The following is a 15,112-nucleotide window of genomic DNA, read 5'->3' as shown; positions in this document are numbered from 1 at the left end:
AGCTTTTCATTTTCATTAGCATAAATCGTTTAGTTTGGTTTCGGTAAGTGTTGAACTTATCTTGGGCGAACAAAAAAGAATGATGACGAAGACCCAGATCTTTGATGAAGCATAGTTAGAAAAATTGTTTCTATGTCTGACTATAAGGAATGGTTTACCATTTCATTGATCGTTGATGTAAACATTTTATGTTATAAATTAATGGAATAGCTACGTTTACCTTAAAAAAAATAGTATTTTTCTTTTATTATTGTGTTGTAAAATAAACAAATGAATAAACACCTCAACCTAATACTCCCATGTGCCACAGTGTTCACTAAAGGTCAGTGCTAAACTCCATTGGCCAATAGGCATTTAGTGGTGCCGCAATCGCCAAACTAAAATCCATGCGTTCACATTCAACCTCGATGCCTATGCCGTTTCAATTTGTTACACCCTACGTATTTTCTTTAAAAAAATTAAAAATAGATATATGATCAAGATGATGACGGTCTCATGACCAAATAAATATTATACTTTTTCTTTGAAGTGAATTTTAATATTTAACTCTCACATCATATAATGAGAACGAGTATTCGGAAACTAATTACACCTGGTAATAGTATTAAATGTTTAAAGTGATAAATAAGTTTATAGTTAAAGTGTCAAATATAATACGCGTGTACTTAACCCAATACACGAGTTTTTCATATGGAAATTTTTTCATGTTTTAGGTAAGGATTTAATAGTATTATTGGATGGTATGGTGGTTGTGTTCCCAGAAGCGAATTTTTTATTTTTTAGTTTTTAAAAAAAGGTTGTATTCAGTCAATTGTCAACCTAATCTGATATCCAAGTGGGTTACAAAATCCATATGGTTGTTTGTAGCTGGATTAGATAAGCAAATTAAATGAAGTGGAATACAACCAATCTTCACGAGCCACGGTTGACTGAAATGACTGAAACATGAGACAACCCACCCCAATGAAGTTCGCCAGTTCATTTAGTAATTACAAATGTCTAAGTTTAATTTTGACTCTCATGAAAATTGTTTATTGACTTTATTGATTTGAATAAGTCAGCTATGACTTATAGGTAACCTAGTTTAATTTATCTGATATTTTTCTAATTAAGATTATAATGTAAATTTTATAAACAATGTACATTCAGATAATGACTACTGAATTTTTCCGTAAATAAAAAAAATTTGACTAAAACATAAAAGAAAGAAATGGCATGCCCATGTGGGTGTAGTGTGGCGGTGTTAGGGTTTGTTTGCAGCTGAAAGTCTTCCTACCCTGGTCCAATATGGTTAGTGGTTGCACTTTTGAGATCACTTGTGTCATGTTACATGTCCCAATTCAAACATCATCACTTCCGCTTTCATTCAATGCATTTTATATCTTTTAAATAATTAATACACGTATGCGCACATAAACACACAAATATCAAATAGGACAATTAGACATAAGTCTCGAGATTTTTATTACATCAATCAACACTAATTTATATATATATATAATATAATATATAGAGTACGATCATATATACTATTTCAGTTGTATTGAATATTGTCAACATTTGCTCTCATAATATTTGGTATAAATAATTCGTGATTGATTATACATGATTTTTTTTTGAAAGCAAACAAAATCATAATATTATTAACTCAATGCAGATAAACAGTTTGGTGGTTTGTCAGTCCACCGTACCTCGAGTAAGATAACCAAGCCCCATTAGCTTTATCAAGGGGATGGACATCTTGATTTCTTTCTCTAGGAATGTACTGGACCTTACAATCAGAAATAGAAGATACAAGACACCAACAGTCGTGAGCTATACTATCAACACTTGCTCTCATAATATTTGGTACAAACTATTCATGATTGATTATACACGATATAAGTCACAAATGTCAATATGCGCCTTTTAAAAGTTCAATAACTATAAAGTACATAATAAATATATTTGTTGTTGCATTCAAAGTACTAAAAAAAAAGGTAAAGATGGGAATTAGACAAGTCATTAATTAATACCAAAATGATGTAAGGTTAGGTTAATGGTGTTTGTTTCTGACCGAGTATGTTACGCCAAAGTTAAGAAACTACCAATCGTTCACGAATTAAGGATGATTAGCATATTAGACGCTAATCTCAATTAAGTAATAACTAAAAGAGCCATGAAAATATGGGAATTCTTGTAATTGCATTAATTTAATTGAATAAAACAAGCCAAAGACCTTGTGGTCTAGGGGAAGAGAGTAAGTTTGAGCCCTAGTGGAAGTGACTGTTGATTCTTTGTGCTTTAGTAGGACACACAAAAAAAAAAAACATACTAACAAATTATATACTATCATTTTATATGGTGAATGATTTTGATTTTAAAAATGATAGGTAAGTTTTCCAAACAAATTAATTACACCTAACTCTTTTAACAACTCCGGACACGACTGTGTATTTGTAGTTGAGTTGTATAGTATGTACTTTTTATTTTTACCGACTCACTTTTACTCCCTCATTTGGTAATTAATGATTAATTATCTTTTATCTAGTGGTCTCAATAAAATGTGAATATCAAAATTTTGTGAGAACGAGTAAAAGTTACACACAATTTGAGAATAGGGTCACACTTGTGTGAGACCGTCTCACGGATCCTTATTCGTGAGACAGGTCGGGTCGAGTCAAAGCACCATGTAAATGTCATACTTATATGTGCAAATGTCATACTTATATGCTCAAATATAACACTAATCAAGAATACAATTTTTGTTACTTATAAGAGCAAAAGTAATACATTTTTCATAATAAGTAATGTTGACAAGTGCCCCTTACTTATAAGGGCAAATATAATACTTACGAGGAAAAATGTAATACTTTTAAATTGAAATGTAAATGTATTGTATTTTCCTTTAAAAGTATTACATTTACCCTTATAAGTAACAAAAATTTTATTCCTGATTAGTATTACATTTGAGCATAAAAGTATAACATTTGTGTATATAAGTGTTCATTTACATACAAACCCGACCCGACCCGTCTCATGGTAAGACGGTCTCACACAAGTTTTGCCTTGAGAATATGACTAGTATTACCTTGTTAGTTTTGTACGCCGTACCATGAAACAAAACGCGTCATTTTAACGAAGAAGACTACGTACGTTTAAACATTCGTCAAACGAAGGGGCCCCACCCTTCATCTATGTATGATGTATCGCATCACAATAAATATTACATTCAACTTTTTCAATTGTAGTTAAAGGTCGAGATTCTCCAACTTAAAACGGGTAATGTTATAATTTTAACAAATAAAATATACAGTGTAAATATCATTGCACAAGGTCATGCACTGTATTACGAGATACAGATTCACATAGAAGTCAACATCTATGCTAATTGGATAATAATTCATGATTTACCTTCTAACTTGTGCAGGGATTATGCATTGTATTATAAGATACGGAGTATATATTTACACAAAAGTCAACATATAAGCTGACCAAATCACAATTCATCATGATTTACATTTTGACTTGAGGAATCAAGGCTTGACAGAGTGAAAGTTAAAGTTATCGTAATTTACTCGTTCATAATCCTGTTCTGTCAAGGTGTGAAGGCATTGAAGGCAAGAGTCCGCGAGAAAGTGCCGAAAACCAGCACTTTCCAAGGGGCCACATGCACCAAGCATAGTGGTAACCAACATATATAACATGCAAACGATACACGGCGTGTTGGACGGCAGGGTTTTGGCGCTCATGCTAAAATTGCACACTTGAAACCAATTTACCTAAAACAAGAGATGGAGATGGGAAAAAGGGAAAGGTAGAGAAACAGAGATTGTAGAAAAGAAGATGGTTGCAAAAGCGTGCATTACAAGTTGTCATTGTCACAATCTCAGTGCACCACTACTACATCAAAGTCATGGCCAAATTGCCTCTCTCTGTCCATCTCAAACATATTACATAAATCTTCATCCCTATATACACATTCCCAGACCTCAAACCCTAAGTTTCATAAACAGTCATCAGCTTGCGAATACAGTACACCGAATAACCAAAAAAACAAGAAAGAAAAAAGATGCCGGCCTGCAGTAAAAACCTAATCCGACGATGGCCATATATGTACTACTTTCAAGCAAAAACAAAACCGAAAGGGGAAAAGATCAAGTGAGAGCCCGCCCAAACGAGGCTTCTAAAAAGTCAGTTCGTCTTTGCCCTCAGCCATGGCGCATGCCCATGAAGTAGTTAAAATCATGGTGTTGGACCCCCAATTGCTTTAGCCACGAATCCGCTACGCTCAATAGTGACACCATCCTCTCTTGGTCCCTACCACTCTTGTCGGAGACCCAAACATCACCTTGCATCTTATAAGATGCTAGGCCAAACGGTGGGAGAGGGATGGCACCTTGTGCCTTCGACTTTTTAATCGCATTCCCCAAGTCATCTTCGATGTCCATATCTGGATTTTTCAACAGTTTACACAAGGAATAATAATTTTGAAAATGAAGGCCCAAGGAATATAAGCAAAGGTGAATAGCCAATTGACAAAAATGAATAATACCTTGAAAAGAAGAGGAAAGGGTGTGGAACGTAAGAAAGCAGGTGGACAAGTCCTTAATGGTTCTTCCCATGGGAATGTGATATATAGGGTACCTGAATATTTTTCACATCAATAAAGTTAAGTGACACAATCTTGCCTTTATTCCCTTTAACCATTTTGTTTTAATTAACACCACTTTTCGTTAGACAAATCATCTCAATCTAACAGATATAAACAGACGCATTATTAATATCATGAAATCAAAGAGATTTTCGATCTCTGTTTTATGCCCTCAGAGAAAGAACGAAAGAAAGAAACATACCAAGCAACTGCCATCCAACTCGCAGGAGAAAGATCTACACTTCTTAGTGACATTAATCCAGGGTACCGTTGGGCTAAGCTATTAATCTGAAAGCAAAAAAAAAAAAGAAATTTTGTCAGATTGACCTAAAATCAACAAAACAACACGGTATGGATAAGAAGAATATCATGCCTCATAGTGCCGTCCCTTAGCTAAAAAACATACAAAACATCAAATATGCCTATGAGCATTAAAAGAAATCCCATCAAGCACAAGAATGATGACTTTTTTATCACTTATGGAATTCCTCACACCGCCCCAACCTCCCCACCCCCTCCAAAAAAGATACAAAAAACAAAAGCAGGATTCAAAGCTAGAAGAGAGCATACCAGACAAGTTAATTATAGAGTTTGAACCAAATATAGTAGAATAAGTATTTTATAATTCATTCTAATTCATCTTGCAAATCTTTATCATTAGCTAATGATATTAGATTACTATGAAATTGCACAAGTACTACATTATTCTGGAATTCCCATTCTTGCTTCGCGAGTCTTAAGAAAACTACACATAACCGCATAAATCACATAATAATAATTGAATAAAAGGGGAAAGCAGATACAATACGAAAGCCAAAAAAGAAATCAGCTTTAAAATGTAATACAACCAATACAAAACCGGGAAAGGCATACCTTATCCATGAGAGGAACTCTTCCATAGGGACCAGATTGCTCGAAATACTGGAAGTAAAGGTAGCCCAATCTATCATTCAGTTGCCAGAGGCCATCCTGCTCATACAAACCATCTTCCGAGGAACAGCCATCCCATCTAGAGAGCTTTTCACTCTCGCTTTCATCACTGAACGAATCACTAAACGAATCCCTCGTCTCACAGGCAGAATCACTCTCGTCCCTATGATAAAATACATACAGAATCAGCCAAAATCCACAATCCCTCTTTGGAAAAACTGAACTGATCACAATTCTCTCACTAAGAAATGGACCATTTCTAGGCTTCAACATCTAGCAGAAAGCTGAATAATCTGTTTTTAACAATACCCTTTGAGCATCAAAGCCACAAGGAAAAAACATGACCCACAGGCCACAACTAGTAACTTTGACCTACTCAAATGGGGGTGGTTCTGGTGATATACGTTTATACTCAGCCCTTTCATCAAACAACAAGAAAACGTACAAACTAGACAGAAATGGAAATTATAAGGAAGGGAATTGAAGTATTTACCTTATACAATTTACAGAGGAAGTGCTGGTAAATATTTGAATTGCAGAGAGGTAAGGCACAAAATACTGAACTAAAGTTTCATGATTGTTCAATCTGATAGGAACCCCAGCACCATATACACTCCATTCATCATAACAACTCCAAAGATCAGCCAATGTAAAGTATTCAACCCTCTCTCTGTCCCATGGAAGCCAAAGCCTATTAAAGTTCCTAACCTCACCCTGCAAACCAATCATATTCAAACTTAAGACATATCACAATTGAAACACATGTTCAAACATGAAATTCCAGAATTTTTTTTAAATTAAAAAAAATTAAAATTGGGCATTTTGGATTTCCATTTCATGGTGGGGTAGATTGAGATGGAAATTGGAAACCAAACCTTGGCTAAAAACTGAGAAGAAACTCCGGGGGTGGTGCAATACAGAAAGCTGTCGAGGTTCGATTCCATTGAGCCCCTGTCCACTGCTGCCATGAATCTTGAGCGACAAACCACACGCGAAAATTACAAAGGAGAAAGCGCAGAATATGAGAGAGAAAGAGCGAGAGAGAGAGAGAGAGAAAGAGAGACGCAATTTCTCTCTCTTCAAGCTCTGCAAAACAGAGGAAACCAAAAGAAAGAACAGAGGACACGAAGAAGAGGACCCCAAAAACAGCGAGGAAAAATTAGGAAAAAAAAAATTATTGGTGAAGGAAGAGAAAGTGAACGAGAAATTTACGGGATTCTATCAGTCTATATACATGGACGACGAGAGAAAAGGAGAAGAAGCTAGTTTTTTTTTTTTTTTTTTTTTTTAAATATTGGAAAACTATTTACCAAAAATCGCAACTCTTGGCTTTATGTTTTAAAAAAGAACAAATAAAAAAAAATCAGTAATTTGTAGCGTCGCTCTCTAGTGAGTGAGTTGAAACGACATTCCGGCGATCGGAAATCCAAGATTCCGGCAAGATTATCTGAACTGAACCCACAAGTCAAGTGAGAAGCCCAAATTTTCCCTTGAAGATAACTCAAGCTGGAGAAAAACGAAAGACTTGTCTTCGAATACAATGGTAACTGAACCGTGTCGTCTGAGTTTTTCCGGGAAAATGACACCGCGAATTTTGCGCAATCTATGAGAGAGTAGAGAGAAGAAAGAGAAAGCGAGAGAGATAGAGATTAGAGAGAGAGTATTTAAACTTCTCAAGTACGTTTACTCCACGCGAAAACACTCTCTTCAATTCTTTAGCTGTGTGCGTGTATGTGTGATATCAGGGCCGATGATCGCTTTTCTCTACGGAATTTCCTGATTTCTTTTTTTTTTTATTTTTATTTTTTTTTTATTTTTTTACATAACACAGAATGTTGCGATAAATATGTTTCAAGCTTATTTTCTGCGAAAAGTGTCAAAATATTCGATAAAATTCAAACTTTTTTTTAATACTATTCACTATATTACATAGTAGTATATGTTCTATACTTTTTTTTATCAGTTGAACTGTTGAAGTCACACCACCAAGTTTGTCAATCTTAATATCACTGAACTCAAAACCTCCATATGATAGAGTCACTACTCTGTCATCTGAGCATAAGGTGCTTGGCACAAATTCAACCATTTAAAGTCATTAAAACTTTATAAAAGTTTTGATTGAATACGGCTCTAAACTAGTCTACGTCTTTAAAAATGAATATTAATATAATTTCTAATAGTAAAAATTTTGGATTGAAGACCAATGAAGTTTGATTTTGTGTCAAACTATAAGCTACTATATATCTATTATTTTATTTAATAATAACAATAACAGGATGAATATGAAATTTTAAGAAAATGTATAAAAAATCTCACACTCGATGTAAACATAAAGCAATATACTCATATTAGACAGTTACATGAATAAAGTACATAATTTTGAGGAATACATAATTTAAATTTCACTAAAAATATTAATTCTATTATTTAGTTTATTGAAACATTGATTCAATGAATAATGTGTATAAAGATTAATGTAACTCTACACAATAATAATTAACAAATATGCACATAATAATTTTGTCTCATTATATAACATTTCTTCCCACTAACATTGGACAACAAAATACCAAAGCAAAGGTGTGAATTTATTTTCCTCCAATTTGAGGAATTTAAATCCCATGAAAACCATTTTTCCATGAACCAAATAACATTAAAAAATTTCCTCAAATTCTAGGAATTTCATTTCCAAAACAATTATTTTCTTTCCAATCAAACACTCCATAAAAGTATAACAATTAAATTAACTAATTACAATTAGTACAGTGTAAAATCACCTCAAGAGTGATTCAAATGCTTGTTTCACAACGGAAACCCTTTAATTTTCGACCATTTTTTGATAGTTGGAAATCAAAAAAATTTCAGTAGTGCCTCTCCTTCATCCGCTCACTAAAATGTCTAACACGACGTTTGGTTGGAAAGAAGGAATTAATGGAAAAAAAAGAATTGTAATTCCATCATTTTTATGGAAAAAGAATAATATGATAATAAAATATAAAGTATGAATTCAAATTACATTGTTTGATAGGCATGAATAGTATTACTATGAATTTAAAGGGAATAAATGATATAAAAACTAAAATGCCCGTGTGTAATAATAATAATAATAATAATAAAGGGTAATGTTGTAGTTTTCTTCTTCTTTTCTTTTTCTTTCTTTTTTTTTTTTCCTTTCCATTCACCGCCGAAATTGAATTTCATGTGAGGAGCTATATGAATTTCAATTCCACAAAAGGAGAAAATTGCAACTCCCTCCAATCAAGTAATGTAGTTGTGTTCCGCAAAGGATTAGATTGTAGTTGAATTACAACTACAAGCTACCAAAACATGTCATAAATGAATGTGTGTGTATATATATATTTGAGCGACGAGTGAAACATGTAATTACTATCTAAAAATGTACTTTGATCAAACTATATTCACAAATCAGATATTAGAGATAAACTGTATTAGGAATATTAAGTACGACAGACTCAACGAAGAAAACACTTAAATGGGTATTAATATATATTAACATATGAATGAATATTAATGTACAATATCTTAATGCAATATTCAGTTGTGACTTCTGACTCCAATCTAGATTTTTCTTTTTATCGTATTAAGGATAAGTTTCTTGGATGTTGCTGTTGTTAAGACAATTGACAAAGAAATCCAGGGTTTAATATTTGGGACAACTCTGTGAACGGAATGTTAATGTGCAATGTACACACAATTTTGTGCTCTTTCTGGACCGATGGAGGGAGGACCCAGCTTTGTTCATCATGTCTCTTTCAAACTTGCAGCGTCGAAAGCTATGTTTTGTTTTTATATCCAAATACAATTTATTTTTAACTTTTATCTTGTGATTTTACTTTGGATAATACTTAAAAAGAAAAAAAAAAAGTGAAACAATAGAGCAACCATTGTTCTGATTTTTTTTCCCAAGAAAATCCAAAATTTAATTTTAAGAATAAAGATCAAATAAGTCATTCAATCATACACAAAAATGTAATCAGATCATCTAATTCAAAAAATGCAATTGACTTAACCGCTCAATTTGTGCAATTAGATCAAAAGTTACCGGTCCTCCCAGTTGATGACTAGTTTGTATATTTTGGTCCAATTGCAAAATCTTCCAAGGGAGTATTGCTTCTACAGAGGTTCGAATCCACCCCTTTCATGTGAAAAGTGTTCTTTAATTATATAATTTGTCCAAAAAGTTTTAAAGAAAATTTTAGCCATTTGTATTAAATTGGTATGATATGACTTTGAGTGAACATGCATTTTTTAGCTCCGCGTAGAGTACTAGATTTTTTTTTTAAAGCAAAAAGTATTTAAAATATTTTGTACATTATCTGCAAATTTTAAAAGATTATATATATATATATATATATATTTTTTTTTGAAAACAAAAGATTAGATTAGATGAGCAACCGAATTTCCGCATTGCAGACTTGCATCGGATTTATTTTGTGGGAATTAATCACTTGATTTCTTATCGACTATTTGGTACGTATATTACTTGACCACCAAAAAAATAAAAGATTTGATCACTTTAATACACTTGGCTAAAACGCTAATACAATTGTTTTGATAAATAATGTTTTCAATTGGCATTTTGAGTAAAAAAAACACTACTATATAGTTTACATATCAAAAATAATATTTTACTCTTTTTTTTTGTAAAATAATAATATTTTATATACAAGTCTGAATGAGTGGGGTTGCAAGATTTTGACTTTGGGAGTATTTTGGACTGGGTAGAAGCACGTGGGCAAAGGCGATATTGGTAATTTGATTGAATTTGATGTATTTGGTGAGTGTTATTTTATGTGAAGGAAAATGATATATGTGTTTTTTGTTTTTTATTTTTGCAGAAAAATGATATATGGAGTTATAAAACTTAAAAGAGTGTAAAATTTTGGTCAGGTGTCGTAATTTCATTAACCCTAGATTTCTAGGTGTTTCCTCTTGTTTAGATAGGATCATTCACCTTATTTAAATACGGTTCGTCATAACAACTTAGTGTGTTCTCGCATGTTCTTTGTAAGTAAAAGAGAGAGATTTTTTCTTTGAAGCACATTGTTTCCCTAGGGCGCATAAGCGCATTCCATACTTTCTATTGATGTTTTTTCAATGCGTGAGTTGCTGAGTTAGCCAAGCTATTTTTACAATCTGCAACTCTGCAAGCCCCCGAAAAAGGTAGATGTATATTATGTTTCTCTCAGGTTGTGATGGAATAATATTCCATTATTAATAATAATATTAGTCAGAGCAAGAAAAAGCCCAATCAAGAAAGTAGGGAGAGCTACGAGAAGTTGCAGTTGCCAAGGAAATTACTTTATTTAAAAGTTCAGGAATTAAACAAACGATCTCAAGTTCATTTGTGAATTTAATTTGCTAAACTTGATAGCTAAGGACTTATTTGTAAATTATGTTATAGTCTAGAAACTATTTTAAGTATTTACTCTTTTTTTTTTTTACTAATATGACAAATAATAATAAAATATTTTACTCTCTATCATGTAAGTAAAGTTTGAATGTGAGAATAGAAGTTTGAAGTAAAATTTGAGAATTGATATATATTTTCTTAATTTAATAAAGTGAAACCAAACCATTTCAATGTAAATCATGAGTTTTCTGTCTCCTTCCACTGCTCCACGAAATGATTCCCTCGGGAACACTCCTTTTACTCCTGCCTGACACTTGTCAATTTCATCAGAATCAAGAGATAAATATTACCTTAAAAAAAATATATTTTTCTCTTAGAGCATATGTAATTGTTGTAATATTTTAGAAATTTTTGTAGGTGTGAATAACAAAGTAAGAAATAAAAGATGGGGGAAGAGAGAAAAATATAAATAAATAAGTCTGCCAACAAAAAAAGAATACAAAAAAATTTATGCGCCCAACGCAAGTTGCACTCAACGCGTGGCATCATCAAATTCAAGAACGAATTATGTTGAAGAATTTTTTTTTTTTTTTGAAAACATGTTGAAGAATTATTATCTTATTTTGTTAGTAATTAGTTGCATTAGTATTAAAAATGCTTATTGTACATGAAAATCACATCTTTTTTTCAATATTAACTCTTTATTTTGTCTTCCTAATATCGATCTCTCAAACTCTATGTCTCGATTGGTAGGAGGGGAGATCCAAAAGAAAAAAAAAATGTGACCTCCATTGACTAGTAGATATCCTACAAGGACAAGTCACGCTAATCAAATCCTTGACTACCATTGTTTGGATGGCTTGTTGAGGACACACAACTATCAATACTCACTCGAAATAATACTATCTTAATACGATATATATTATATGGCATTATGGCGTACAATCTTAAACTAAATATTAAAAGATTTTGTTTTGTTTCTAAATCAAACCAAAAAAACCATATTCATATTCTATTTCATTCGTATCTCAACCCGTTAAAAATATCATTTACTTTGCAAATGAAACACCATGCAATAGAAATTATCTAGCTTTATTAATTTCCTCCCAAGATAAGGAAAAAGAAATGTTGGTGGTGATATCCTAATCACCCTACACTATATATTAAATTGCTGCAATTTATATCTTAAATAAATGGCTGCGATTTATTAGTAATCTTCAACCTCATTGGCCACTCAGATTTCCAAGTACAATTCGACACATATATTGCCAAATTCATATATACATAACTTACTCGTTTTCTATTGGACCAGCACACAATACCATATCCTATCCTATTTTTTTTTTTTTAATTTCATTTCTTTTAAGGATTACACTTGTGTGAGAGACCGTCTCGGTCTCACGGATCCTTATTCGTGAGACGTGTCGAGTCGGGTCAAAACACCATGCAAATGTCATACTTATATGTGCAAGTCTCACACTTTTTTTTTTTTTTTGGTAAAAGGATAATATATTAATAACGAAAAGAACGGGAGGCAGCAAAGCCCCGAAAGTCATACAGCAAAGCCAATTTAACTTTATCAGGGAGGGAGTTAAAAGATGAAAATAAAGTGGCAGATGTGCGATGCAACCCCTCTAAAGCTAAAGCATCCGCAACCCTGTTTCCCTCACGATAGACATGAATAATGGATGACGACCAAGAAGTGATCCTTGAGTGAATGTGTTTGACTGCACTACGAATATATGTGAATGTGTTTGAGTGAATGTGCAAGTCTCACACTTATATGCTCAAATATAACACTAATCAAAAATACAATTTTTGTTACTTATAAGAGAAAAAGTAATACATTTTTCATAATAAGTAATGTTGACAAGTGCCTCTCACTTATAAGGGCAAATATAATACTTTTGAGAAAAAATGTAATACTTTTAAATCGAAATGTAAAAGTATTGTACTTTCCCTAAAAGTATTACATTTACCATAATAAGTAACAAAAATTTTATTCCTGATTAGTATTACATTTGAGCATATAAGTATGGCATTTGTGCATATAAGTGTTACATTTGCATCTTAACCCGACCCGACCCGTATCATGGTGAGACGGTCTCACACAAGTTTTTGCCTTCTTTTAATAATCCAAGTTTCCAATTTCGCCAAGCTATATCTTGAACACAATGAACTTACCTCAGATCCATGAAAAAATAAATCAAGTTTGCCGTTTCGAGCCAACACCAAACTTTATCAGTTGTTATACTGTGGACCATGGTCATGACTGATACTGCAGTTATGTTGAAAGAGAACTGCAGTTGCGCGGAACGGAGACCGTTCCATCATTCGTTTGGAATTGCAGTTATGTTGAACTGATACTGTAGTTGTGTTGAAAAGAAACTGCAATTGCGCAGAATAGAGACCGTTTCATCCGTCTGTTTTCATTAATCAAAACGATATCGTTTTGATACGCGGTTCACAATCCATTGTGGACCGTGGTCCACAGTAAAAATTGCGAAACTTTATCATTCAGCATACAAAGATTTTAACCACCAATACAATATCAAATTTTATATATATATATATGACTGATGTAGCCAAGTTCATATTATTGGACCAACCTTAATTGAAAGATATTTAATTTCGTCCAACATCAGACACTGTCAAACTCAAGTCAGGTCAATATTATTAATTAGTCACATCCATTAATGTATGGTGTTTACATATACTGATATACTCATATTATAATTTATTTTTATTTTATTTTTGTGAAAGAAGAAAGAAGGAAAAAGAGGAGGGAGGGGAGTCAATTTTCCACGACTACGTTGCTAAAAAGTCTAACCATAAATGCTTCGAAAATGAACATATAGGTAACAGTTGAAAACTCAATAAAAGTATATATATTTTTATGAATATTTTACAATGTCGACATCGTATTTTTAAATGAAAAATATATATCACTTACAATAAAAGATCACTATAGTGCAATTTTTATTTTGAACCACTAATTCTTAATTTTATATTTCAAGAAACTTAAAGATTTTTTTAGCTTTTCAATTAAACAGTTTCAAAATTATCTAATGACAACTTTTACAGAATTTTTTAAAGCAAGTTTAAAACAACTTTAATATCAAATTTTAGAATTTTATTTTAAACACAATAACAATAAAAATAACATTATTATTATTATCAACATACACTTAATTTAAAATTTTAAATCATTTAGTATTATTATTATTTTTTGCTGGTTTTGATTCTTATATTTTAGAAACTGAAAAGAGAACCTTATGGATTAGGTTCTAAATCAAAACTAAAACCGTATGTAAGGTTTGATTTAGTTTGAATCAAACCATTGTCATTTCAACTAATAAGTCATTTGTTCTTATTTGATGTCAAAAATAGGTACATTTGCTCTAATTTTAGAGTTTTAGTCAAATATTCAAATTTATAGTTACAGTTAATTTGTTTATTTACTTTTTTAAACAATTGTGTTAATTCTTTGTGTTTCAATAGGTTGAGAAAGTAGCTATGAACCGATATTATATTATAACAAAGTCAGTAGTACTAAAAAAGAAAAAAACTATTGAGTTAACTTTCAACTATTAATTAGTTTTTGGGCCTATATTGCGCAAGAGATATCAATAAGAGTTTTTTTCACTTTTGATCCTATGAATTTAGTGTTTCCGTCAATTTAGGTACACGATTTTCATTTTGCCACTTTTAGTCCTTGACTTTAATTTTGTTGTCACTTTTAGTCCTTGACTTTGATTTTTTTTTCCACTTTTAGTCCTTTCGGCCATCCGAGCGACAACTTTTAATCGAAATCAACAAATTGTTGTGCCATTAAGGGTAAATAACGTTTAATGTATTTAGAGATTTATCAATAGACAATTTTACACTTAATGACACAACATTTTATTGATTCCGATTAAAAGTTGTTGCTTAAAAAGCGAAGCAGAACAAGCAAATAACGTTTCTTTTTCCTATTTTTTATCTGATTTTATTTATAAATATATTTAGAACTTTATCAAAATACACTTTTACCCTTAATGGCATAACAATTTGTTGATTTCGATTAAAAGTTGTCGCTCGGATGGCCGAAAGGACTAAAAGTGGAAAAAAAATCAAAGTCAAGGACTAAAAGTGGCAAAAAAATTAAAGTCAAGGACTAAAAGTGGCAAAATGAA

The 15,112-nt window shown here is 32.0% G+C and overlaps 1 protein-coding gene across 1 annotated transcript; it reads right to left on the bottom strand.

The window, feature by feature from the left end:
- Positions 1 to 3,811: 3,811 nt before the first annotated feature.
- LOC116011163 lies at positions 3,812 to 7,269 on the bottom strand. The gene is made up of 6 exons (XM_031250686.1): positions 6,439 to 7,269; positions 6,057 to 6,277; positions 5,507 to 5,726; positions 4,836 to 4,921; positions 4,535 to 4,626; positions 3,812 to 4,432 (listed from the first exon to the last, which is right to left on the bottom strand). Exons 1-6 carry the CDS (start codon positions 6,529 to 6,531, stop codon positions 4,191 to 4,193), a joined length of 954 nt encoding a protein of 317 aa, XP_031106546.1. The 5' UTR covers positions 6,532 to 7,269; the 3' UTR covers positions 3,812 to 4,190.
- Between the last annotated feature and the right edge of the window lie 7,843 nt (positions 7,270 to 15,112).

The sequence above is a fragment of the Ipomoea triloba genome, chromosome 2 (genome assembly GCF_003576645.1).
Source record: "Ipomoea triloba cultivar NCNSP0323 chromosome 2, ASM357664v1".
Classification (NCBI taxonomy): Eukaryota; Viridiplantae; Streptophyta; class Magnoliopsida; order Solanales; family Convolvulaceae; genus Ipomoea; species Ipomoea triloba.
This window is presented reverse-complemented; position numbering and strand designations above follow the sequence as displayed.